Source organism: Gobio gobio (assembly GCF_949357685.1).
Source record: "Gobio gobio genome assembly, chromosome: 22".
In the NCBI taxonomy this organism is placed as follows: domain Eukaryota; kingdom Metazoa; phylum Chordata; class Actinopteri; order Cypriniformes; family Gobionidae; genus Gobio; species Gobio gobio.
The window spans coordinates 8,788,343-8,814,243 of record NC_137118.1 but is presented as its reverse complement, the minus strand read 5'-3'; the positions used below and the strand labels follow the sequence as shown (position 1 = coordinate 8,814,243).

The window sequence follows — 25,901 nt, the reverse complement described above, 5'->3', positions numbered from 1 at the left end:
TCAAACAATAACTGACAGACTCCGTACCCTCACAGGCCCCTGGTGTCAAATTTTGATCGAATAAATTATACAAAAGGCATTGAAGTCAAATGTTGAAAGGACAGTATTGTAGTCACCCTAGTTAGAAGACACCGTGAACCAATTGAATAGCAGGTAGAGGAACCAGCTGTATTCAAAGTTGTAACCTTATATGGGACTCCAGGAAATGAGAAGCCAGTCATAGCCTAGAAATGGAAAAGTCCTCTGTATTGCTTACCTATTATGGTAGTAGGTGTGAAATGTGTGATGCATTACACTGAAAGATGTGAGATCAGTTGGTCAAACGTCATTTAGATAGGAAACCATTAATAGAAAGCAATAGTCAACATTAGTAGCTCAAACGTCTATCTAGTGCACGATTCATGATTGTCTAGGCAGGTTGTAAAATTCATGCATTTCCTGGTATGATCTCTGATAGATCTTCACGCTTATGAAATCTTTACTGATGGCTCCACTGTCTTATTCTGCGCCAAATGTTTTTCATATCTTCAAATGCAGCTCAACACAGCAGGCGGGTCAGGCCTGTGTTGTCTTTCTCTCACTGTCTCTCTCATCTTCCTTCCCTCTGCCTCCTTAATTTCCTCTTGCATCAAATATGAAACCATTCACAGTTCTTCCTTTTTTGTGTTTTCTTTCTTTTCCACAAAGGTCGGATCCCACCGTGTTAAGCTGTCCCGTGGTTTCGAAGCAAACGCACCTGCTTTTGAGAGGTAATTTAGATTCTGATGGTGCATGCTCCAGTATCCAGCTGTTGTAGCTCAAGCCTGAACATTAGTGCGTGATGAAAGCAATCAAGCAGACATGTGCAAAGTGCGGGCAGCCGGGCACTGCTTCAATCAGTCCTGTTATTTACCACAGTTTGGATGGGAATGTTCAGTTGTGCCTAAGGATGTATTTTCAACTAGTCGATGTGCAATTTGGGTCCACCAGACCCCGATCAGATGTGTTTTGTAGGCAGCGTTTACACACAGGACAGCTGGATGAAGTGCTACAGGGGGTCTCGAGACGCAATTTAAAAGTTGAACTTTTTTAACATAACTTATTACCGTCTCCTAAATGCAAACTCCTCATGGCATCTGCATTGATGGCATGAAATGCTGAATGCAAGCATAAGATGTCCAGCCCCTTACTCGTCCTAATATAAACACATCTCAAAACCCATTCTATAAAGTGAACCCAACTATAAAATAATACATTGATCATAAAAACTATATCTAAAAAATAATGCACTTTAAGTTACTACTATGCACTAACATTAACAGTAAATTAATAATTTAATAAAATGCACTTATATTGTACATGCATGTTTTTATTTCGTACTTGTATTCAAAAAATACCTCATGTAATTACATCTGTAATTAATTTCTGTAGTTACATCGATAATTATAATTCTTTATTCATTTAGCAGACGCTTTTATCCAAAGCGACTTACAACTGAGGAATACAGGATGCGATCTGTCATGAAGAGGCGAAAAATCTCGAAAAGTGCTTGAAGTACTAAGCTCTGGACATTGCTTAGAGTAGCATAAGGGCTCGCGCTCCTAATTATAATGACCCTTTAACCCAACCCTAAACCTAAATATACCATGAAACCCTAAACTTACACATATTCTGCCTTAATAGCAACAAAAGACAACATTATGAGAGAGTTTTTTTGACACCTAAAAGACACCTAATAGTAAGACACAGTGGGACCAAAAAACATGATGTATAGTTAAATTAAAATGCGCTGCATTAAAATTATAATGTATTATTTGTATATGTAATATATATTTTGTGTTTTGTTAAGAATAATGAAAAATGTTTACCTATTAAAAAGGTATTAAAAATACATATATTTTCGTTAATCGAAATAAAGTAAAAATACTATAAATATTAGATGGAAAACTTACAAAATGTTAAAGGGTTAGTTCACCCAAAAATGAAAATTCTGTCATTAATTACTTACCCTCATGTCGTTCGACACCCGTCAGACCTCCGTTCATCTTCGGAACAGAAATGAAGATATTTTAGTTGAAATCTGATGGCTCTGAAAGGCCTCCATTGACACAATGGCACGGTTCACTCTCAAGACCCTTAAAAGGTACTAAAGACGTCGTTACAAAGTCCATCTCACTACAGTGGTTCTACAATAACTTTATGAATCGGCGACAATAGTTTTTGTGTGCAAAAAAACCCTAAATAACGACTTACATAGTGATGACGATTTCAATACAAGGCATCATGAAGCTTCGAAGCGTTATGAATCAGCGAGTCGATTCAGCGGTTTGAATCGCCAAATTTCAGCAGTTTGGCGGTTTGACACACGATCCGAATCATCACTCGGCTCACTGATTCATAACGCTTCGAAGCTTCATGAGGCGTTATTTAGGGTTTTTTTGCGCACAAAAACAATTGTCACCGATTCATAAAGTTATTTTAGAACCACTGTAGTGAGATGGACTTTGTAACAACGTCTTTAGTACCTTTTAAGGGTCTTGAGAGTGAACCGTGCCATTGTGTCAATGGAGGCCTTTCAGAGCCATCAGATTTCAACTAAAATTCTGTTCCGAAGATGAACGGAGGTCTGACGGGTGTCGAACGACATGAGGGTAAGTAATTAATGACAGAGTTTTCATTTTTGGGTGAACTAACCCTTTAAAAATTTGTTTAGGAATGTTAGGAAATTGAGTACAAATATTATTTAAAATAAACTAGAATTAAAGCTAAACAATAATCAAAAATAACAAAAGCACATAACAAAATTACTCAAATTTAAATTAATTTAAATGTTTGTTTTTCCAAATAATTTTTTTACAATCCCTCTACGATATAATATAATTTATTGATTACATATAATGTCACAAATTACGATTATTACATTTAAATAAAAATAAATAATTTACATTTTAATTTCAACACTAATGTACTCAATATTTCAGTATTTTCAAAACAAATTAAAAAATGCTTTATTTGTTATTTATAAAATCTTATGTTTGATCAAATGGAAAGTCTGAAAGAGGTCAGCATTTGGGAGGCTGTTTGTTACATTGGGGCGAGTTAATAACGCCATAACCTTGTCTAGGTCACAAGACGTCCTCCCTCTTCATCAATAAAATCTTTTAGTATGATTTTTTTAAGTGCAAGAATAGGCTGATTAAAATGATAAAATCTTATCCTGAATATGTGGGAGGATTTATTCTTATCCAGGCCTGGCGCCTCACGCTGAGCATGATGGACATTCTTTATTCTTCATGAGTCACTGCTCTGTTCCCTGGAGTGTTGAGTCAGGTCGTGATGAGAGGAAGTAGATAGATGCAGACAACATTGTCGTGAGGCTTTCATTTCCCCCTCCATCATGAATGAACTATTGATCACTTGTTTCCGTAGCTTCTTGTGTTTTAAAATCACTTGATTTTTCTTGAAGCATTGGCTGCTGGAGTAGATAAACATTTGTTATCCTTAATTAATGTGTACGAATGTGTACTAACCCTGTGTGATGTTTCCTGTCCAGACACTTTAGTGCTCTGAGGAGGCTGTATGGCAAACAGGTGATCATCAACCTGCTGGGTATGAAGGAGGGTGAACACATGCTCAGTAAAGCATTCCAGGTGATTGTTGTTTTGGAAATAATCCGGTTTGTCTGGCTGTAATACTTTATTTTAGATGTATTTCAAAGTATGGCTTAACTAAAGTGGTTGTTCTGCTTTCTTTACATTGTCTTCGCCCACAGAGTCACCTGAAAGCTTCGGAGCATGCACATGCTGTGAAAATGTTGAACTTTGACTATCATCAGATGGTTAAAGGTGGGAAGACAGACAAGCTCAACACTGTCCTGAAACCTCAGATCAGCAAGTTTCTGGATGAATGTGCTTTCTTCTACTACTCAGAGGAGGGCGGCATTCAGAGGTGGGGTTATATACCATCCTAACACTACTGGTTGTGGAAGAATATCATAGAATAGCAGAACACTTTCTTCATCAGGTTGTTTATTTAGTTTGTTGTGTGTTTACTACTTGAAATAACTAGTGCAGGATATATTTTAGTTTTTTCAGCTACCGGCAGCTTTAAAGCAGAAATAAAATGACATTTTTTTTATGTATGCAATATAATGTCAAATAAATGTATTAAAATGTGTGTGTATATATAAGTGGTGGGCATAGATAAATTTTTTTAATCTAGATTAATCTCACTGTAATCTTGGAATTCATCTAGATTAAAATGGCTCATTTGAATTCTGCCGAAGGCATTCAGAATATGTGTGCTCGTAAGTGATCGTTTGTCTTTTTGTCATTTGAATAATAAATAACTTCTGTCCCTTTAAGACCTGACGCACGCATGGACCCCAAACACTGTTCCTGTGAGCTGGTTACGACTATGTTTACGTTAAAACTCACCAAGATGGACATTGAGACATTTTTGAGTGTATTTGACCATTAATAAGCTGGAAAAAGGAGCTCATTTTTGCACTTTTATGTCAGAGGTGGCTTTATTACGGTATGTGTGTGCGCGCTTCAGATGCGAGCGGGAATTAGTAGAATTAACATTATGTGCAACCCCGCGCGAAATTCAGACTGGTCACACCAATACCAACACGCTGTCATGAGGAAAAATCCAGTTCGCCATGTTCAGAGGGTTAAACCGGACTGAATGAGAGGAGGCGGGTGCGAAAGTCATCATAGCTTGCATAGTATAGACCCAGCTCCCAACCCAACTTTGAGAATAGATTAACGGCGATATTTGTTTTATCGCCCGATAAGAATCTCACGTTAACGCTGATAACGGCCCACCACTAATATATATATGAATCATTTAAGTAAATTCTCAAATCTAAACAATTATGGCTGTTACCTATAAAATCAAATGATTATAAAATAAAAAAGATCAACATATTATAGTACAATAAACACTATATAAACACTATATATATATATATATATAAAATATTATCGTTAGTTGATGTAATGCTAAGAGTTAATTAATTAAGAACAAAATGTACAATTTAAATAAATTATTTAAAAAATAAATAAATAAAACACTTACGTAAAAAAGATTAAATATTTGATTTATTTACCTGTGTTTGGTAACCGACATCAGAGGACTGCGAAAAATGCCGATGTGTTGTTAAATTACAAAAAAATATTAACTTAAAATCTCAGAATATTTTAAGTAAATATTTTATGTCAACAGGGTTCGGCTGATGAAAAAAATGGGAATGTAATACAATTAATTTATTTTATTTATTTATTTTAATTAATTTTATATATAGATTATGAAAATGAAAATTAAATAAATTTAAATTATGAAATAATTTTAATTTAAACATTTATTTACACAACATTCAAGTATTTACAAAACGCTCTCTAGATTCAGGGTCTACAAAATAATTGGCTGATGCTGATCATCACAAAATGGCCAAAAATAGCTGATAAAATTTTCTACCACAATTGTTCACCGCAGATGTCAATCTGGGACCATTCGTTCCAATTGTCTGGACTGCTTGGACCGAACAAACAGTGTCCAGGCCTTCATTGCACTTGAGGTACATTTGTAACACAGTTCTGTCTATTTACTACAACTTAAAACTATTGAAAGTGTTTTTGTGTTTACCTTTTGCTTGCCGTTCATTTATTATGTAATATGTCTCTTTTGTTCAGATGCTTCCAAAACAGTTGGAAGACATGGGTCTGACGGAGAAGCCTCAGCTGGTGGCGCGCTTTCAGGAGGTCTTCCGCTCTATGTGGTCCACCAATGGAGATTCCGTCAGCAAAATCTATGCGGGCACTGGCGCTCTGGACGGCAAGGCTAAGGTACGTGTCGGCTTGTAACACACATGCAAAGAATGAAGCACAAAGAGAGCTGAAAATTGTCTTTTCTCTGCGACCATCGCCCCTTAAGTTTTGTATAAGTTAAGGTTGTCTTAACTCATGTGTCTGCTGTTTTTCCTTGCTTTCCTATGGCTGTTCTTCTTCCTGTTCGGTAAGTTAACTGTAGCTAGGAGTGTCGATTTGAGTTGTGATGCTGTATTTATCTTGTCTGCTCTGTTTTGTTTTGTGTCGGTTCTGTTTAAAAGTGTTAAAAGAGAAAGATTACTGAAGTCAAGGCTGTCAACTTTAATTAGGCCTCTTTACAGACCGTAAACTTCTCCCAGTCTGGCCTCAAACCTCAGGCTTCATCTAGCTAATCACATATTAAAAATATTATATAACAGGGCTCCAGACTAACATTTGAGAGCAGTTGCACCAGACAGTGCCACTAAATTCTACAGATGGAGGGTCCAGCACCTGATTGGGTAGTGTGTGGTGTAGGGGAATTTGTAATCATAAATGTAATCATAAAATTACTATTATTTTGCAGTAATAAGTGCAGTAACTAATAATATTGCGTGCCTATTTATTTCTTGGAAATGCACATTTGACAGTAAAGCACTGAGCTTGAGTTGAGATGCAGATCGAATTATCGATTATTAACAACAGTAACATGTAAAAAATATAATATTTTTTTTATTTGTCATCACATTAAAAATAACATTTAAATTGGATATTGAATATTTAGAGATTTTGTGCCGGAAAAAGTGTGAAGCACTTGATAGTCATTGAAAAAAGTGCTTGAATTTCACTCTCAAAAGGTTGTACGAACCCTAAAATGATATTATTTGATATTTCTGCCACAATACCATGGTTACAGTTAGTGTTACTACATTCAATCCATTAAAGCCTTAAATAACTTTTTCATTCATGGCACAAATGTTTCTCAGCACTGTTTGATCTGATATCTATGGTTAATGACAGAGAATTCTGCAATGAATTTAAATGCGTCCCATTAGATCTTGCATTGATGTTATTAATACTGTGGCGAATTCAAACGCTTTCTCGCTGGATCACCCAGCGCTGCATGATTGAGATCGGTCCACAACTAAACCTGAGCTCACGCTGCGCTCTCTAATATTGGTCCGAGCTGATAAACTGTACGCTCATTGTGCTTTTGTTTGCCATTTGATGTTTTTCATATGCAACAGAAATGGCAGCTCTTATCAGTTGGGCAGCGTGGCTCTTAACGAAGTTTAGTCGCACCGGCAAGAATTTTATTTGCAAAATGTGACCATTTAGTCGCAGTCTGGAGCCCTATTGCTCTGTTTGTTTAGTTTAGTTTTGTTCCAGCCCTTAACTGTTTTATATGAACTATTTTGTTTGTTTGTTTGTTTTTCCCTGTAGGGTGGAAAGCTGAAAGACGGCGCTCGCTCGGTCACCAGAACCATTCAGAACAACTTCTTTGACAGCTCTAAACAGGAAGCCATTGACATCCTGAGACTGGGCAGCACCCTCAACAGTGACCTGGCAGATAAAGCACGAGCACTTCTCACAACCAGCAGCCTGTATGGTACGATTTACAACACCACACTCCAGAATCATAAATAAACCTGGGCTCTGGGGTAAAATTGCCCACAAAAATACCCTAGATATTTGGAATGTGAAGATAAAAAAATGCCCATGTAGTGAACATAAGTACCATTATTAGTTAACTCTTACCCCGCCAGCGTTTAAAAAAAAAAGTTGCCATCATTTTCACAAAAAAATGTCATGGCCCTATATATATATATATATATAATCTCGCCATAAAGAACAGCACCTAAAATAAATTTATTCTAGCTTCATGTGTTCTTTGTTATCAACACTTGAATATGGGTAAGTTTCATAAAAAAAGCTAAATTTTAAGCAAAAAGCTTATAAAATCGAATTTTTGTCAGGATTCAGAACGTTGATCAAAACACAGATGGAGTAGATCGAGTCCATCAACCCCCCCAAAGCTTCACAGTTCGTCCTGGGTCGACATTTCAATGGCAGTTTTTATTTATGCTTTTTAATGTTGACGATCACGTTATTTTACATATTCATCTCCTTATATATACTATCGCTTGTTTCTGCTTCTTTTCCGCCTGTGTTTTGATCCGGAGATTCTGTACTCTTTCATGTGTCATTGCGCCCTATACCGTATAATAAATTCTGTCAATGGCGGGGAAAGAGTTAATAATTATGGACATTAAGTGTTTATTGTACTATAATATGTTGTTCTTTTTTAATTTATAATCATTTGATTTTATTACAGCCATAACGGTTTAGATTTGAGAATTACTTATATGATTCAGTTAAAGTATTTGACAAAAATAGATGCTCAGTGTGAATTATTTTTTAATAAATAAATATATAAATATATTCATAATATAAATAAAAATCTGAAAAAAAATAGATTTAAAATAGCTGGTAAATGCTTATTAGACTTTACCTTTTTAGGTTCAGTTGGTTTCTAACATGCTCTTCACCTTTGGTTTTTTGTGTTTGTGGTCATACTTTTTGGGATCTGCCTGCTGTAGTGGACTGATTTGGGTGTGTGAATGTGGAACTGAATGAGTTTCCTCATGCTAGCGTGCTAATCTGCGGCTCCCGGCTGCTTTGGGTGTGTGATTAGCTTTGAACCAGAGGACTAATGCTGTTATCTGTCTAACGGTTAACTGTTAACCTCTCTCTCTCTTTCCCCTCTCCCTTTTTTCTTTCTTTTTCTCCTTAATGCTTACGATGTTAGTCTCTGAGCCCATTTTACAGTCAGGTACGGTATACATAGACCAGCCATAAATCCATAACTGTTTATGGTTCCATGTTTCATAAACTCAGTGTTTATTTTGGCGCCTCTCTGACATCGTGCTGCGTGTTTTTCCTTTTAATCATCCTTTTAATTTGCTGTGTAGTCTTGTTTTAAATACAACATATCATTTTGTCCAACTTTCTGTCTGATGTGTCTCTTAGTGGTTTGGTCAATGTCATATGCTTTATATTTTCTTTTGTGCACTCTGGCCATTAGTTCCATGTCTAAGATATTATTTCATATCAACTGTAGTACTCATTAATCATGTTTTTGATAAAAAAAATTGTCTCCCATACTGTTTTCAGCATCTCCCAGAGTGCTTCTGGGCATGTGTCAGAACCACTACAAGTTCACACAACCCAAGAAGATCAGAGTGTGTGTGGGTACATGGAACGTGAACGGGGGCAAGCAATTCCGCAGCATTGCGTTTCGTAACCACACGCTTAATGATTGGCTCCTGGATGCCCCTAAGAAGGCCGGTCATCCAGAATTCCAGGGTATGTGTTGATGCAAAGTCAATGCAAATGATACTTTAAAATGAAAAGGAAATGAGGTGGCTGTGTATTTAAAGAGGACCTATTATGCCCTTTTACAGTCTTGATTTTGGGGTCTATTAGAATAGTTTGTCATGTTTTAAAATAAAATTTTCAAGTTTGCTTCCCAGTAATGCTCTGTTTAGTTCTCTATGAAGCCCCCCCTTTGGAAAAGTGCAATGTGCTCTGATTGGTTGGCTGGATCAGTGTTGTGATTGGTCAACTGCTTTGAGCGTGTTTCGATACCATAACTGCATTAGAGTCAGTTTCGATTAAACAGCGTCTCATGGTTACAACGCACTACTAATGCAACTCCAACAGACCTCGTCTCTTTTTTTGTGTATGCCTTGATCGGGAATTATTTAAATGAGGAATATTGTGATGTATAAATTTCCCTTTGGAGTGGACTTTGAGCTTTGTAACTTTGCAGACCTTTTTCGTGCTCAAACAGCAACATAACACACTAAAGAAAGTTGAAATTGTAAAAAAGCATAATATGTCCTCTTTAATATCTGTCAGTTAAATGACTAATGAAACTAGTGAAAATACTTTAGTGGCTTCTTATACTATAGTCTCAGACTGTTTTGTCATGCAGATAGTAAATCCAACCCCGTGGACATCTTTGCAATTGGCTTTGAGGAAATGGTGGAGCTGAATGCTGGCAATATTGTCAGCGCAAGGTAATAACTAACCTGAGTTCACTGGTTGTAGTTAACATAATGAGAGGAAGCAACATTTCCTGTCGTCAGTGGTTGTGATGTGCTACACGATAATCATTTCTTTCAATCTGTATTCTCTGTGATATCGTCATGCTCTCATTCCTGTGAGAACTGTTCAACTTTTATTTCTTCCCTGGCAGCACCACGAATCAGAAGCTGTGGGCTGCAGAATTGCAGAAGAACCTCTCACGAGATCAAAGATACGTGCTGCTGGCCTCAGAGCAGCTGGTGGGTGTGTGTCTGTTCGTCTTCATACGCCCTCAGCATGCACCGTTCATCAGGTATTCTCACACACTTGTGCCATAAAAGTGAATTTGATGGCTGGCAAAGTAGTATGATTATTTCAAGTATTTAAGAGGGTTTAAATGACTACTCTGTTCTCATATTATGTATTGTTTTTTTTGTCATAGGGATGTTGCTGTTGATACAGTGAAGACTGGAATGGGCGGGGCCACTGGTAATAAAGGAGGCGTGGCTATTCGCATGCTCTTCCACACCACTAGCATCTGCTTCGTGTGCTCACACTTTGCCGCTGGCCAGTCACAGGTCAAAGAGAGAAACGACGACTACAATGAAATTGCACGCAAACTGTCCTTCCCTATGGTAATCCTTTATGATGTAAAAATGTGTTACTTATGTTCAGGTTATGACCACCTTCTTCTTTTTATAATAATAATATTAGTTGTAGGGCTGTCAAAATTAATGCATTAACGGATGTAATACATTTTTTCAGTTTAATGCGTACAATTTTTTTAATCAAACAGCATCTGTTTTTTTCTGTCATCCTTTATTTAGCGTTACATTTATATGATCACTCTCTTATTCATGCAAATTGTTTTAAACCATTCAAGCGCAAGAGAACAAAAGAGAACTATGTGCGGTAATGGTGCGCATCTGTGAATCTCCTGTCAGTGATACACACCCACTTGCACACTCTTTTGCGCTTGAACAGACAAAAACACACAAACGTCTGCCAAAATGCCTGTTTGTTGAGTATCCTCATAAGCACAGTCTTAAAGGTCCCATGGCATTAAATTTTCATTTTATGAGGTTTTTCAACATTAATATGAGTTCCCCTAGCCTGAATATTGTCCCCAAGTGGCTAGAAATTTTGATCGGTGTAAACCGAGTTCTGGCTGTCTTTCTCTGCCTTTGAGAAAATGAGAGCTCAGACGAGCTGATCTGGAATTTTCCTGTTAGGACGTCATAACAGGAACGGTTACCTCCCCTTCCTCCGCCCAGAGAATTTGGCACGCCCATGTGAGCACCATATTTGTCCTCGAGAGATCATGGCTTGTGAACGAGTGAATGCTGGCAGTTTCTCAGTGTTTGGATGTACAAATGAAAACAGAAGTCTTTTTTCAGTTCCTTCTGATCTGTGATCAGTGATTTCTGATGTGTAGCTAATTATTCAAGTTCACACAGAACGTTATTATTCGTGCACACGCTGAGGCTTCTCTCTCTCCAGACAGAACGGTGTTTTCGTGTTTTTTCTATCTTGTGAGTCAGTGTTTTTGTACGTCCTCGTCGCGTCTATCGGTTCTAAAATTTGCATACAGTCGTGAGTTTCTGCTCAACATCGGCAGAGCCACATCTTTAGAGATAAACCTCACGCACGCCGAAGCTCGGGCTGCACTGACCGGTCGGCCTTCAACATCACCGACCCCCAGTACTGCATCTGGCCCACAGCGGAGGCACCAAACGCGGCGCGAGATTAAGCAGAAGGGGGGTAAGCGTGAGGGTATCCGGCTAGGCTAGCCAGCTATTCCCACAATAAAATGGATTACATTCGATTACTGCTGTTGTGTATTTGTTTGCGCTGTGTACTCAATGTGCGTCAGTGACGCTTTTCATATGATAGGAAAATATCTAAAAATAATGCTATAATCAACACTTACTCGTAACTCGTTCATCTCCTCTAATGGTACATTACATGTGTTACAAAGTTGGTAGAATAATTATGAAGACGGACTCGGTGTGACTGGGACTCGTGTTTATTCAGAACTCTCAGATACAAACAAAATAAACTTGCGCACCCACAACTCAGTAGTTACTATAAATAACTTCGTCTCTGGTCCGTGATGTCCGGTTCGCGAACGAATCATTCTTTTGAACCGGTTCTTTTTAGTGAACCGGTTGAACCAGTTCACCAAATCGGACTAAATGGTTCGCGTCTCCAGTCAGCGCTGATCCATAATTTACTAAAGTTACTAACTTTCTGACATGAGTGACAGCCCCTCCGACTAGAAATAAATTAATAATGTGAAGTATATGCTGTAACTACAACAGTTCATTGAACGGAGACGGGCTGAGAGAATTGATGAGAAGTGAACTCGGGTCCATCCGTCTCTCTGGCAGCAGGCTCGTGCCTGCTCGTAGACCTCGTTACACCACGCCCCCTCTGCTACAAGATCTGATACTCATTTCAAATGCAAAGATGTCAGCCAATCACAACAGTGGGTGTTTTTACTGAAGTCTCACAGCAGACACGCCCCTTGAAACAGGGCATTCAGCCAGAGGGCAAACATCAGTATAGAAAAAATGCCTTTTATTTCTAAATTATGACATTTTATGATGTAAAAATCATACTAACAATATAAGTACTCCTCAGGAAACATTATAAAATAATAGAAAAATGCCATGCCATGGGACCTTTAAATGAATGTAAAGAGTTGTGAGAAAATGGATGTCAGATTCGTGTCATGTGAGAGGTGCATCAGTTCTTAAAGTGACAGCCGCCTAATAAACCTGCTGCTGTCTATCATATTAATCAAATGTCAAAAGACAAATAGAAAATCCCTCACTGCTTTCAACTGAATAACTTTTGTAGCTTTAATAAAAATGTATCTATGTTTAATAAATTATGCCGTGAAGACTGTGAAGTGTTTGATAACTTTATTTAATTTCTGGATATTTCCTGCCTGTTAGATAAAATATTTAAAATATACTGTTGTTTCTACATTAATTTGGAAAAATATTAAATGTGAAATTATTACAATATAAAAATATATTAAAAACTGTAAATGTTAGGTGCGATAAATCTTGATTAATTACAGAAAAATGTGTGATTTAATTCATCTTTTTTTAGTGACAGCACTAATTAGTATTTGTAGTAGTATTAATATTTAAGTACATGATAATTTATTATTAGTAATATTAAATACATAATAATAAATCTTAATCATTTATTATTTATATTTATTCTTTTATATGATATAAATACAAAAAACAAATATATTAAACAATATTTATCATTAATAAATTATAATAATATAGCATTATTATTTAATAATTTTTGTTTTGTTTTTTTAGGGTCGTCTCCTTTACTCCCATGATTATGTATTCTGGTGTGGAGATTTCAACTACCGAATAAGTATTCCTAATGAAGAGGTGAAGGAGCTGATCAGACAGCAGAATTGGGATGCACTGATCGCTGGAGATCAACTGGTGGAGCAGAAGACTGCTGGACAGGTATTTTAGGAGAAACCGCTTTATCAGCAGAACAATTCTTTTTTTTTTTTTGTCGCTCTTCTTAAAAAATGTTAATTCATATTCCAGGTTTTCAAAGGCTTTATTGAAGGGAAGCTGGATTTTGCCCCCACTTACAAATATGACCTGTTTTCGGAGGACTACGACACCAGTGAGAAGTGCCGCACACCGGCCTGGACTGACCGTGTGCTGTGGAAGAGAAGAAAGTGGAACTTTGATAAAACTGGTGAGAATTATAGTAAAAACAGATGTGACCCATGCTGGCAAAATGAGTCGCAATGAGCAAATTAAAAAAAATTAGTTATTGTTATTTTGCCCTTCAAAATGATGTATGATTTGTTTGAATCGGACAAAAAATGACTGAGCTGCACCAGTTTGAAGTCGATATAATCAGCAAAGTCAGTTTTGAGAATAATCAAGTTAAAGTTTTCTGAAGGTTCCAAAACAAAAAATCACCTAGCAACCATACCTTAAAATCCCTGGTAATAACACCACATTTGACGCACACAAAGTCAAAACCAAATATCTATAGAAATAATATATATTCAACTATTTATTTTCCATGATACCACAATTGTTTCATTAACATTAATGAAACAGACAGTCTATATATTAAGACCGAACGGACCTAAAATAATGCTACACATCAGATGTTTGCCCCAAAAAGGTTAACCAAACGTTCACATAAGACATAACAGATAATGTTTGCGTGAATACTCAACAAGACAGATATTTTGAAATACTGTGATTCTGTGTATAATATGTGTATATCGGGATTGCACACTGTCTTTGTGCGTACGCGTCGGATCTGTCAGTCATTGTGAGTAAGATAGTTTTCAAGGACAAAGGAAAGGTACTCCTCTCTGAAAACGTACAAATCAAGATTCTTTTAGATGTTTAATTGCTATTTGGAGCATTGGGATCCCTAGGCGAGGGACGAATGAACTCCTTTTTGTGACTTTTTTCGCTTGTATTGCCTGTAGCTCGAAATTATCCTGTGCGCATTCCGACTCCTTTTGCCAGCACGGGTCACATATCTTTAACCGACAACCAAATTTGAAATGCTGTATAAAACAGCTTGCACTTCTCTCGAAGTTTAAATTTTGACTAGATCTACCTGTGTGTGTTTTACAGCAGAAGAATTGGAGTTGAATGTAGTAGGAGCCCCAGTGAATGAGGAAGATCAGTACCCATGGAGCCCTGGAGAGCTCAAGTACTATGGTAGAGCAGAGCTCAAAACCTCTGATCACAGGTGAGAGAGACTGAAGCCAGAAAGCCAACTTTCAGGATTTACACTGACAACATTCTTAGTGCCATCCAGTGGGCCTCTGAGGTACAGCAGGAGGCTGTCCATTTAATGTTTTTTATTGTAAGTAAATGTTAAGATTCAGGTCTATCTTTGTCCTTATCACCACAATGATCAAGATGGGACAATTAAGCCGCATTGTGGACTGCATAAGCTTTTGTGTTAGAGGCCACAGTTCTATTGCCATTAAAGGATTAGTTCACTTCAAAATTGAAAATGTCCTGATATTTTACTCACCCCCATCTCATCCAAGAGGTCCATGTCTTTCTTTCTTCAGTTGAAAAGAAATGTACGTTTTTTGAGGAAAACATTCCAGGATTTTTCTCCCCATCATAGCCTTCCATGGCAACCTAAATGTTGAAGGTCAAAATAAATGCAGTTTCAAAGGGCTTCAGAGGCTCTGCGCGATCCCAGGCGAGGAATAGGGTCTTGTCTAGTAAAATAATTAAAACGATTTTGAAGTTGAAAATTGAGTGTTTAAAGGGCGTTTGTATTAGTCCTTGAAGTGAACTAATCCTTTAACATTTGTCTCTCGAAAGGCCTGTGGTGGCCATCATGGACGTGGACATACTTGAGGTGGATCCAGAGGCCAGACACCAGGTGTATAAGGAGGTGATCGCCCTGCAGGGTCCACCTGACGGAACCATCCTCGTCTCTCTCTGCGCTTCTGGTCCTGATGACTTCTTTGATGATGCTTTGATCGACGACCTGTTGGACAAGTTTGCTAATTTTGGCGAGGTTATTCTTATCAGGTAAGAGGTTTTTTTTCTGTGTATAATTACATTTATTATATAACTTTATTTTAATTTATACACTTACAAAAGTTTAAAGTCAGTAAGATTTTATTTTTTCGAAAGGACAAGGATAAAAAGTGACAGTTAAGATATTTACAATGTTACAAAAGGTTTTTGTTTGAAACAAATTCTATATATTTTTTTTATTTATGGGGGAGGTTTCACCCAAAACTGTAAATTCTCTCATCATTTACTCACCCTCATGTTGAAAGAAGATATATTAAAGAATATTGGTAACCAGCCATTGACTTCCATAGTCAACTGTTTGATTTCCAACATTCTTTAAAATATCTTATTTTGTGTTCAACAGAAAAAAAATAAACTCTTACAGGTTTGGAAAAACTTTAGGGTGAGTAAATGATGACAGAATTTTCATTTTTGGGTGAACTATCCCTTTAAGCCGAAAAAACTGTTTTCAAAATTGATAATAATAAGAAATCTCTTGAATACCAAATCAGCAGATTATTATGATTTCTGAAGGATCATGTGACACTGAAGACTTAAATTAACTTTGCCACCACAGGAATAAATTACATTTTAAAATATATAGAAGTAGAATATATAGAAATGAAATAAATGCAGCCTTGGTGAGCATGAGAGACTTTTCAAAAACATAAAACACATTTTTTTTTAAATCTTACCGAGCAATAATTATTTTTCTTGAACAGGTTTGTTGAAGAGAAAATGTGGGTGACATTTTTGGAGGGATACTCAGCACTTGCAGCTCTGTCTTTGAGTGCCTCTACTGTAAGTGAATTTACTGTACAATAAGTTTCATTATAAAAAAAAAAAAAAGAAAATGTACATGCATTAGACTGGGTAAACCCAGCCCGATCTGCCGGTGATTTGATTTCCTCTTCAGCTCAGGCTGGAAACCTGTACATATTTCTATCCTGCTTCTGTTACAAATTTGCGGGGACCAATCTCAAAACGGCTTATTCACCTGGCGCACTATTGGTGGGTTTAACACAATGACGGATAGAGAAGCGATCGATCGTTGGTCTGATTGGTTGAAGGACTATCCAATTGCGTACAGAGTCATTTGAACTATGCCTGTTGATCACACCTCTTGTGCAGTAGAAAATACAGTGCTGACTCCCCAGACCAATATTCAATCTTAAAAGATTGAGCTTGGTCTGGTGATAGCCAGAAAACTGTATCATGATACTGACAGTTAATCTAATCGTCCACATCCAGGTGAATGGAAAGACCATAGACATCCGTCTGAGGTGTCCTGGTTGGATAAAGAGTCTAGAGGAAGAAATGAGTGTGGAGAGAATCTGCGGCACTATCCCAACGTCCACCAGCTCCACCCTGCTGGCAGAAAACTCTGACATGGGAGAAGAGTATGATATGGAAGGTATGGCATCTGTGTGGGTTACGTGGTTCCAAAATGCAACATATGGGACAATATGGAGTTACGTTTTTATTGCTGTGTTGACAGGTGATGTGGACGAGGAGGTTGAGGATATCTTACCCCAGCACCTGCAGCCTGGAGCGGGCATGGATCTAGGCTCGTCCCCCAACCCATCCCCACGCAGCAGCCCCTGCCCCTCTCCTACCCATGGAGAGCCTATGCTCCCCATCCGGCCCAGCAGAGCCCCCCCACGCACCGCTGGACCACCACAGGGTAGTGCTGATATTTGATTCTACTCAACATAGATGAACCCTTATGTATTTATATCAGTTTTTTGCTTTTGTCCTTTCCTACATTTTACTACATGTAATTTATACACTACATTTCAGAATTTTGGGGTCAGTAAGATTTTTATTTTTTCATAGTGAATAGTATTCATTTATAAGTATGCATTAATTTGATCAAAAGTGACAGTAAATACATTTTAATGTTACAAAATATGTCCATTTCAAATAAATACTGTTATTCTGAACTTTCTACTAATCAAAGAATGCATCACAGTTTCCACAATAAATATTAAGCAGCACAACTGTTTCCAACATTGATAATAATAATAATAAATGTTTCTTGAGCACCAAATCAGCATATTAGAATGATTTCTGAAGGATCATGTGACTCTGAAGACAGGAGTAATGATACTGAAAATTCCGATTTGGCATCACAGGAATAAATTAATGTTTGATAACTTTATTCAATTTCTATATATTGATTATATATGAAGGCCACAGGTAAATTAGATTTATCATTATGTGTTTATGTGAAGATTGTTTTCAGTTAAATCAAAAAGTTGTTTTTTAAAGCCTAATAAATGTTGAAAATAATAGCTTTCAATTATACTGTAATGTTGAATGGCTATCATTAATATAAAAAAAATCTATTTCATAAAGACGTCAGTAGCAGTATTAGTATCAGTGATACATTCATAAAAAATGCCATTACAACAAATATTTCAAATATACTGTCTTTAAGATGTTTCTACATTAATTTGGAGAGTAACTGAAACGAGATATATAAATATTTAAAAATGTTTTTAATTGCAATTAATCTTGATTAATTACAGATGAAATGTGCGATTAATTTGTAAATTTTTTATTTATTTATTGACAGCACTGATTTATATTAATTAATAATATTCTTATATCCACAATGTATTTTAACCAAATAAATGCAGCTTTGGTGGGCATAAGATATTTTTTCAACAAACATTAACAAAAATCTCACCGACCCTGACCTATGTAACCACTCTGTATGTGCGTGTGTGTGTGTGCGTGTGTGTGTACACATACATGCATGCATACATGCATGCATACATACATACATACTGTACATACATACATACATACAGAATGCCATAGTAGTAAATACAATATTTAAATGTACAAAATTGCACAATAATCCCAACATACAAAAATTCCAGTCAATACATTTTCCTTTGTTTTTACACTGCAAAAAGGAGGATTAAGCCCAGCATGCATTAGAAGGGAACTGGCAGGTAAAGAGTGATGTTTGTAAAGGTGTTGCTGATGTGCTTCAATGGTCCCTGAGCTCTTAGAGTGTGTGTGTATGTATGTGTGTGTCTCAAGGCTTCAGTGTGTTTTGCAGTGCTGTGAGCTGAGCTAAATCCCTCAGGCTGTTGTTTTGGCGCTCATGATAATAGGATGTTTCCCTTTTTTTCCTCTTTGCTCAGGTTCTCCGGTTGATGGTCAGCCAGCTGGAGCTCCTTCATTTCAGGGGCTAGAGCCAAAACGCCCTCCTCCTCCACGGCCCAATGCCCCACCAGCCCGACCTGCACCTCCACAGCGCCCACCACCACCCTCAGGTACAGCTATGAATACTTTGTAAATGTTTACACGGGCATGACAATTTTCTGATCTGTTCTCACCAGAAGTCAAAACCCGAATGACACAAATTTTTACCTAGGATTGAAACGCCCAAACAAATGTGTTCACTACATTAAATACTAATTTTTCACTTGTTTTTTTATTTCATTCGCATTTTACAATGTTTCTAAAGGAGGTTCTACACCTGATAGGAGAGATTCAGCAGGTAATGCTGTACATAATGTTGTAATTTGGTTAGTTGCACCTGATATTAGGTGGGCCTAGATATTAAAAGTATCTGGCTAACTTTTTTGTAATGCACGATGATGCAGTTTTGTGTTCTGTTTGGTAGAGTTTCATATGCTTTTCCTGAGCCACATTGTAATTTTAGCTTTTTGTGGATTTAAAAAAAATCAAGTTAGCACTGTAAAAACTGTATTTTTGTTCACTATGTGATTTTTATTTTTTTATTTTTTTTGGGAAACAATTTGAATTTTCTTTCAAAGGCTTTGCTGAGCCTCTCAATCTAGAGTTTGATCTGACTGATTATGAAGGTAATTTCTGAAAGAAATTTAGATTTTAGAAGATTATTGCAGTGTTCGTCCTTGTGACCTCCTGGTCAGTTGAGACCTCCTGCACTTGCTAACAAAAAAAGACTAATTTATGTGGGACAAGGGTGTTCAAGTCAACCATCTTGCCGTGATGCAGTGCATGAAGTCTCAGTTGTTCCAGTGATTTTGATATAGTTTTCGAGTGTGAAGTGATGGGTTGAATTATTAGGAAGAATTAGCTTTTGTAATTGAATAGAGAAAGAAAGAAATGATCTCTCCATTAGGTAAGGAGTCTTTTGGCTCAGATATATTTTCTCCCTAGCTGAAGGCTGTAACGTGATACAAAACAAATTTTTAATAATTTCAAATTTTTTAATAACTTTTTCCCTCATGCTGACAAAAGGACAAAAAAGCCCAGCATTAGCACGTGCTGATGCAGCTGGTGAGTTCTTGTCTCGCTCATCAAAATGACATCAATCACCTGTAACTGACAAAAAATGTAATTGACGGACATATTTGGGCCTTCATGCCATGATATTGTGAGCCCTCAGGCTAGTTTCAACACAAAATACAGCTAAAAAAAGTTAGTTGACGTTCTTGACAGGGGTGCTGATCTGACATTTTGTAGTATAGACTTGACTGGTAATTGAATTGGACATTTATTCAAAATATAGGTTTTCTGATATTTTCACGAGCATATTACTGAATGTTTGATTATGGCATCGGCTGTTTTTCAGGTCGAGGTCAAGCAGCTGGATCAGCCACTGGAGGCGCCCCAAGGCCGGTGGGTGGTCTAAATGTCATGAATATTATTAAAAGCGAAAAAAAATAAGATGTGTATCTTGTTAAATATAATGATTTTGCTTTAGATCCCACCTCGAGCAGGAGTTATCAGTGTCCCTCCTCAGGCTAGACCTCCTCCTCCTGCTCATCCCGGGGCCCCCAGACCCATAGCAGAAGTGCATCCTGGGGCCCCCCGACCTGCACCTGATAATCACCCTGGAGCACCAAGACCCACTCCTGAACCCCAAAGCAAGCCATCCGAGCTGCCTCTGGGTTCGTTAAACACTTTTATTAATTTCACTTTCATGTTATAATTTTTACATATACATTTCTGCACAGCCCTATTATGATTTCTTTAATATTACCTTTCATGCAGTGTGTAATATAGCTGTTTGTATATGTAAGATGTATACGTAAAATGTAAATATCAAAGTGCATGACAAATAAAAATTATTGTTTTCTAGAAGAAAGAACCAATTCTGAACACTTCCTGTTATATATGTAACAAATTAGCATAATGCCAGTTTTCATTAGTTGCCTGTGAATAGGCATGTGCCGGTATCAAATTTTCATGTTGCGATTAATTGCTGAAGCTTTTATCACGGTATACGGTATTATCACGATATTGAAATAAGTTGCAAAAAAAGTGTTGTCATACTATAACAGGTTAAATCACTTTCTTATAACAAAAGAACCAAACATTTAAATACAATAAAGCAATACACAAAAATGTATAAAGTAAACAAATATTTAAAACAGATTAAAGTGCAAAAGAATTATAAAGAACAATAGGTATGCTGAAATGTACATTTAACTAAGATTAATACATGCTTTAGAAGTATTTTTCATTGTCAGTTTGTTAATGAAGGAACTATGTTAAATACTGGAGCCTTGTAAAGTGTGTGATTGAACAACAGTCAGAACATATTCAAACAATATCTAGGGCATGTCATTTAGTCCAGATTAAAATATAAAATGCAAGTTTGAAAATGAATAGCCTTAAGTCTTTAAGTATTATGTATTAGGTTATGTGATAACTGGGGAAACGGCTGCATTTCTGCTGTTCCGTCAGCGCCCTCTGCTGTCGAAGAATGAATGTGCACTTCAGCGTGTCTCCTCATTCCGCCATGTGCTCGGCTCATGCACGTCTATTTACATCAGTGCGCGTTCCTCTTTGACGTGTTTTTCATTTTAAACGGTTGATGGGTAAAGTATTCTTAAAATTCATTCTAAAAATCTGAATAATTCGTAATAAATAATTATTCACGGTATTTTGAAGTGCCCACGATAACAATATTGTGCATGTTCATTATTGCGGTATATCGTATTACCGTTTACCGGCACATGTCTACCTGTGAACAATGTCTACTCTGGCCCGCCCTCAAAAACATTTAAAGTGTTTTTGACTTTGGATGCATGTAAACCTTTAAAACCTTTAAAATAGCCTAATAGGGGCACAAGTATTTAAAATGATTTTATATGAGATTTTAAACAAGATTGAGATGTATATAAATATATGTATGTGTGTATGTTTTACAATTTTAACCAATTTTTAACCATCTACTAACCCTGTGTGTATGTCTTTCAGGTCCACCCCCCACACTGCCAGGTCCCATGAGACCTCAGATGATATCACCCATGCAGCCTCAGTCTATGTCACCAGTGCAGCCTCCTGTCCAAGCCCAGCTTCCTCCACCAATGCTGCCCACTATGTCTGCCCCTCTGATGCCTCAGCAGGCCACCCAAGCATCTGCTGGACCCGCTGCCGCCCCTCAGCCTGGACTAGCATCTCCCAAGCCTCCACCCCGGAGCCGGTCCTCTCACACACTGCCACCCGAGTCTGCTCCTCCTCCTACAACCCAGGTTAGTCCTCTTTCTCTGCCCACTTTTGCATAGATGTCAGGATCATAAGCCCTATATTTAATTGAGATAAAGAGCAAACCTTTTTAAAGAGGCAAGGACACACAAGATTAAAAAATTACTGCACATCCTAAACCCAAGCTGGGCTCAGGCGCAAGACATAAAAGATAACAATAAATCGTAAAGAAAAAATTATGTCGGCACACTGAAGTTACAGCTCCAGACTATATATATGTTAATTCTGTTGGGTCAGAAATATTTTCTCCCTAACTGAAGGCTGTAACTTCAACTAATTTTGAATAATTTCGAATTTTTTGATAACTAATAATTAACTAATAAAATAAAGAAAAAAATATGTCTGCACACTGTATTTACAGCTCCATACTATATATACACGTACACACACACACACACACACACACACACACTATATAGGTGTTTTGTTTTGCCAAAAGTATTGGGATCATTCAAATCATTGAATTCAGGTTTTCCAATCACTTCCATGGCCAAAGGTGTATAAAATCAAGCACCAGACGCTTCTTCAAATATTTGTGAAAGAATGGGTCACTCTCAGGAGCTCAGGGAGTTCAAGCGTGGTACCATGATAGGTTGCCACCTGAACAATAAATCCATTTGTGAAATATCCTCACTACTAAATATTCCACGGTCAACTGTTAGTGGCATTATAACAAAGTGGAAGCAATTGGGAACAACAGCAACTCAGCCACGAAGTGATAGGCCACGTAAAGTCACAGAGCAGGGTCAGCGCATGCTGAGGTTCTCTGGAGTGACCAATCACGCTTCTCTATCTGGCAATCCCATGGACGAGTCTGGGTTTGGCGGTTGCCAGGAGAACGGTACTTGCCTGACTGCATTGTGCCAAGTGTAAAGTTTGGTGGAGGGGGGATTATGGTGTGCGGTTGGGCTTGGCCCTTTAGTTCCAGTGAAAGGAACACTTAATGATTTCATGCTCCCAACTTTGTGGGAACAGTTTGGAGATGGCCCCTTCCTGTTCCAACATGACTGCGCACCAGTGCACAAAGCAAGGTCCATAAAGACATGGATGAGCGAGTTTGGTGTGGAGGAACTTGACTGGCCTGCACTGAGTCCTGACCTCAACCCAATAGAACACCTTTGGGATGAATTAGAGCGGAGACTGCGAGCCAGGCCTTCAGAGTTGAAGCTGTTATAGCTGCAAAGGGTGGGCCAACTCCATATTAAACCCAACGGTTTAAGAATGGGATTTCATTAAAGTTCATGTGCATGTAAAGGCAGGTGTCCCAAAACTTTTGGCAATATGGTGTATGAACAGTGCAATGTTTCTACCGATCAGGTCTTCATTAGCCCCCAATGAACCAATGTGCTTGATGAAGACCTGACCGGTGGAAACGTTGCGCTGTTCATAAATAAAAATATATATATTGTATGGAGCTGTAACTTCAGTGTGCACTGCATACATAATTTTTTCTTTTCTAAGGACCCACAAGATCCCATCCTGGGGTCAATAACATGCTCTGGGGGCCTCTTCCTCTTTCTTTTTTACTTTTCTAGTAATAACTTTGTCCAGGTGGTTCTAATAGTCATGTTTCGCTCTTCTTGATGCATGTGTCTCTCTCTTTCACTAGCAGGAGCAATCCTCAGGTTGACAGGTACTGGATTAAGTAATTTCTAGTATTTACGTCTTCATGGCACCATAGCCTGTAGTCACGATGAATGGGGTGCTTATACATATAGGATCCTCCATGTTAAAGTTGTTTTTTCCCCTTTCCATCTTTAATTTGAACTTATTTATTTTGAATATCATAACATTATAATGTAAAACTTAACTTGAACCCCTTGATAATACTCTATATATTAAACAAATGACCTGGTTATGAGGTTGTTCCAACAAGGGGTTCAAGGAAAGTGCCATCCAGTATTTGTCGTGGGTATTGTTTGTTTTTAATCTGTGATATCTGTTATAACTGTTTTCAATGTTTCTTGGACAAGAAAAAGCAATTCTATTAGTAAATAGGTTGGCTCTTGTAGACTTGCACACAAATCAAATTGGTTGGTGTTTGTTTTATAATAGACACTTTAATAAACATTATTCAGATCTTTCAGTTTTTGATTTATATTAAGGTCTGTCATTGCACCATTTATGTTTTAACCAAGTCATGCTGATTTTGATCAAAACTTGTAACAAACACATTGTTTAAAATTAAAAGTCAACATGAAACAACATGAGTTTTCAACTCATTTTACATAATGAAACAGGATATTTAAAGTTGCATTCAGTAATTTGGTACTAATTTACTGAATTACTATGTAAATAACCTAAATTAAGTCAAAAATTGGGAAAATATAAAAGGTTAAATTTTTACTGTTCTGGGTCATAAATGACCCCCAACAGCCAGCTGTTATTTAGCAGCTTAGGAGGGGTAAATGAGATCTAAATAATCTAAAATATTATTTCAGTGAAGTTAGTGTTATGACATTTCATAAAACGCATAAAAATACACTCATAGGCAGACAGTTTTTTTTTTTTTTTTTGAAAATGGCAGGTGCACCACACTGCCTTTTTTAGGTTGACGTTTTTTTCTAATTTATAAAATAGCAGTACGCTGCAGTTTTTTTTAATGTTGCTAGGCAACCCCCGAATCGGCTGTCCTGACAGTCAAGGTAACCGTCACCACAACGGAAGGCCCGCCTCTCCAATCATTCGATTGGACAATGGGGGGAAAAACGCGATAACGTTGGATGCTTTTCTGCTCTGAGTTGATTTTTCTTTTCAACTTTAGGCGCTTAGAGCGCTCCTACAAAAACTGGTGCAGATGGCGGCTAAAACGCAAGGCGCCAGGGGGGTGCATAAACAGCGTGCAAAACGCTCACTGCCAATAGAAAACAATTTAAAAAGTCGCATCTCACTGCAAAAACGCGCTCTGTCTGATCGGGGCCTTACTGTTCAAACAGCCAAAGTGTGTGACCATTAAAAATAAAATAAAAAACGCTTTGGAGGGTAAAGAAAGTTACAAAAACAATCAATTTTCCCAATATATTTAATACATTCAAATCTGATTTCATGTTGACTTAAAAACTCCAGTATGTTCTAGCTTCTCATCATGTCATAAGTTTGATTTATGTGTGTTTTTCTTTCCCCAGGCCAAGGACATGAATGGAGTCCAAAGAGAAGCACAATGGAAACTAGACCCCTTCAACATGCTTAACAACCAGTCCCTCTTCCAGAATGCATCGTTCTCCGCTTCCCTCCCTCGTTCCTCTTCCTCATCCACCCCCTCCCCTTCTTCTTCCTCTACGTTACCCAGCTCCCTCTCGCTATTCACATCTCCTGACACCAGCAACGCTCCATGTCTCCTGCCTCCACCCGTTACCTCACGCAGCAAATCCCAGGAGACCCTCCGTTCATCTCCCAATCCGTGTCTCGCAGACACCCAACCCAGACCCAACAGCACCAACCCGTTCACCGGCAACCTGCTGTCCTCCCCTCCCCGATCACTCACACCCGATTTCTACACCCAGTATCAGGCCCAAGCGGCCAAGCCTAGCCTGGACAGGGCCATGTCGGCTGTGGTTCACAGTTCCACTCTTCCACAGTCTTTCTCCAGACAACAATCCTTAGTTCCTGCTACAGCAGCAGCCCCAACCAAACAGACCCAAAGGTGGGTCACCTTTGATGACGATTCAAACTTTTTCTCAAGAAATGCTCCACCCGCAGTTGGGACCGGCCCGCCACTTATACCCGCAGCCTCATCGCTTCCCTTCCCACAACCACAGAGCAGCTTCCCCAGCTCAGGCTTTGACTTCACTTCCAGAAAGGCTCCATCTGCAGTTGGGACCGGCCCACCACTTATACCCGCAGCCTCATCTCTTCCCTTCCCGCAACCCCAGAGCAGCTTCCCCAGCTCAGGCTTTGACATGGACAGCAACTGGACGTCGCTTCCCACCTCTTCGTTCCCCACGATCCCCCCTCC

At 38.0% G+C, this 25,901-nt stretch overlaps 1 protein-coding gene across 2 annotated transcripts in view; it reads left to right on the top strand.

The window, feature by feature from the left end:
• Nucleotides 1–25,901, top strand: part of synj1 (synaptojanin 1) — a 36,623-nt gene that overhangs the window by 8,137 nt on the left and 2,585 nt on the right. For both annotated transcript variants that reach the window (XM_079803904.1, XM_079803905.1), the window contains 22 exons: nucleotides 688–749; nucleotides 3,533–3,629; nucleotides 3,752–3,927; nucleotides 5,479–5,560; nucleotides 5,676–5,828; nucleotides 7,233–7,398; nucleotides 8,964–9,155; nucleotides 9,787–9,871; nucleotides 10,051–10,191; nucleotides 10,321–10,513; nucleotides 13,223–13,381; nucleotides 13,469–13,625; nucleotides 14,534–14,651; nucleotides 15,245–15,457; nucleotides 16,168–16,246; nucleotides 16,697–16,859; nucleotides 16,944–17,129; nucleotides 18,604–18,735; nucleotides 20,025–20,071; nucleotides 20,157–20,343; nucleotides 21,659–21,933; nucleotides 25,072–25,901. The exon at nucleotides 25,072–25,901 is cut by the window's right edge and continues 2,585 nt beyond it. In XM_079803904.1, the coding sequence (XP_079660030.1) occupies nucleotides 688–749; nucleotides 3,533–3,629; nucleotides 3,752–3,927; nucleotides 5,479–5,560; nucleotides 5,676–5,828; nucleotides 7,233–7,398; nucleotides 8,964–9,155; nucleotides 9,787–9,871; nucleotides 10,051–10,191; nucleotides 10,321–10,513; nucleotides 13,223–13,381; nucleotides 13,469–13,625; nucleotides 14,534–14,651; nucleotides 15,245–15,457; nucleotides 16,168–16,246; nucleotides 16,697–16,859; nucleotides 16,944–17,129; nucleotides 18,604–18,735; nucleotides 20,025–20,071; nucleotides 20,157–20,343; nucleotides 21,659–21,933; nucleotides 25,072–25,901 (3,893 nt within the window). The remainder of the gene's footprint in view (nucleotides 1–687; nucleotides 750–3,532; nucleotides 3,630–3,751; nucleotides 3,928–5,478; nucleotides 5,561–5,675; nucleotides 5,829–7,232; nucleotides 7,399–8,963; nucleotides 9,156–9,786; nucleotides 9,872–10,050; nucleotides 10,192–10,320; nucleotides 10,514–13,222; nucleotides 13,382–13,468; nucleotides 13,626–14,533; nucleotides 14,652–15,244; nucleotides 15,458–16,167; nucleotides 16,247–16,696; nucleotides 16,860–16,943; nucleotides 17,130–18,603; nucleotides 18,736–20,024; nucleotides 20,072–20,156; nucleotides 20,344–21,658; nucleotides 21,934–25,071) is intronic.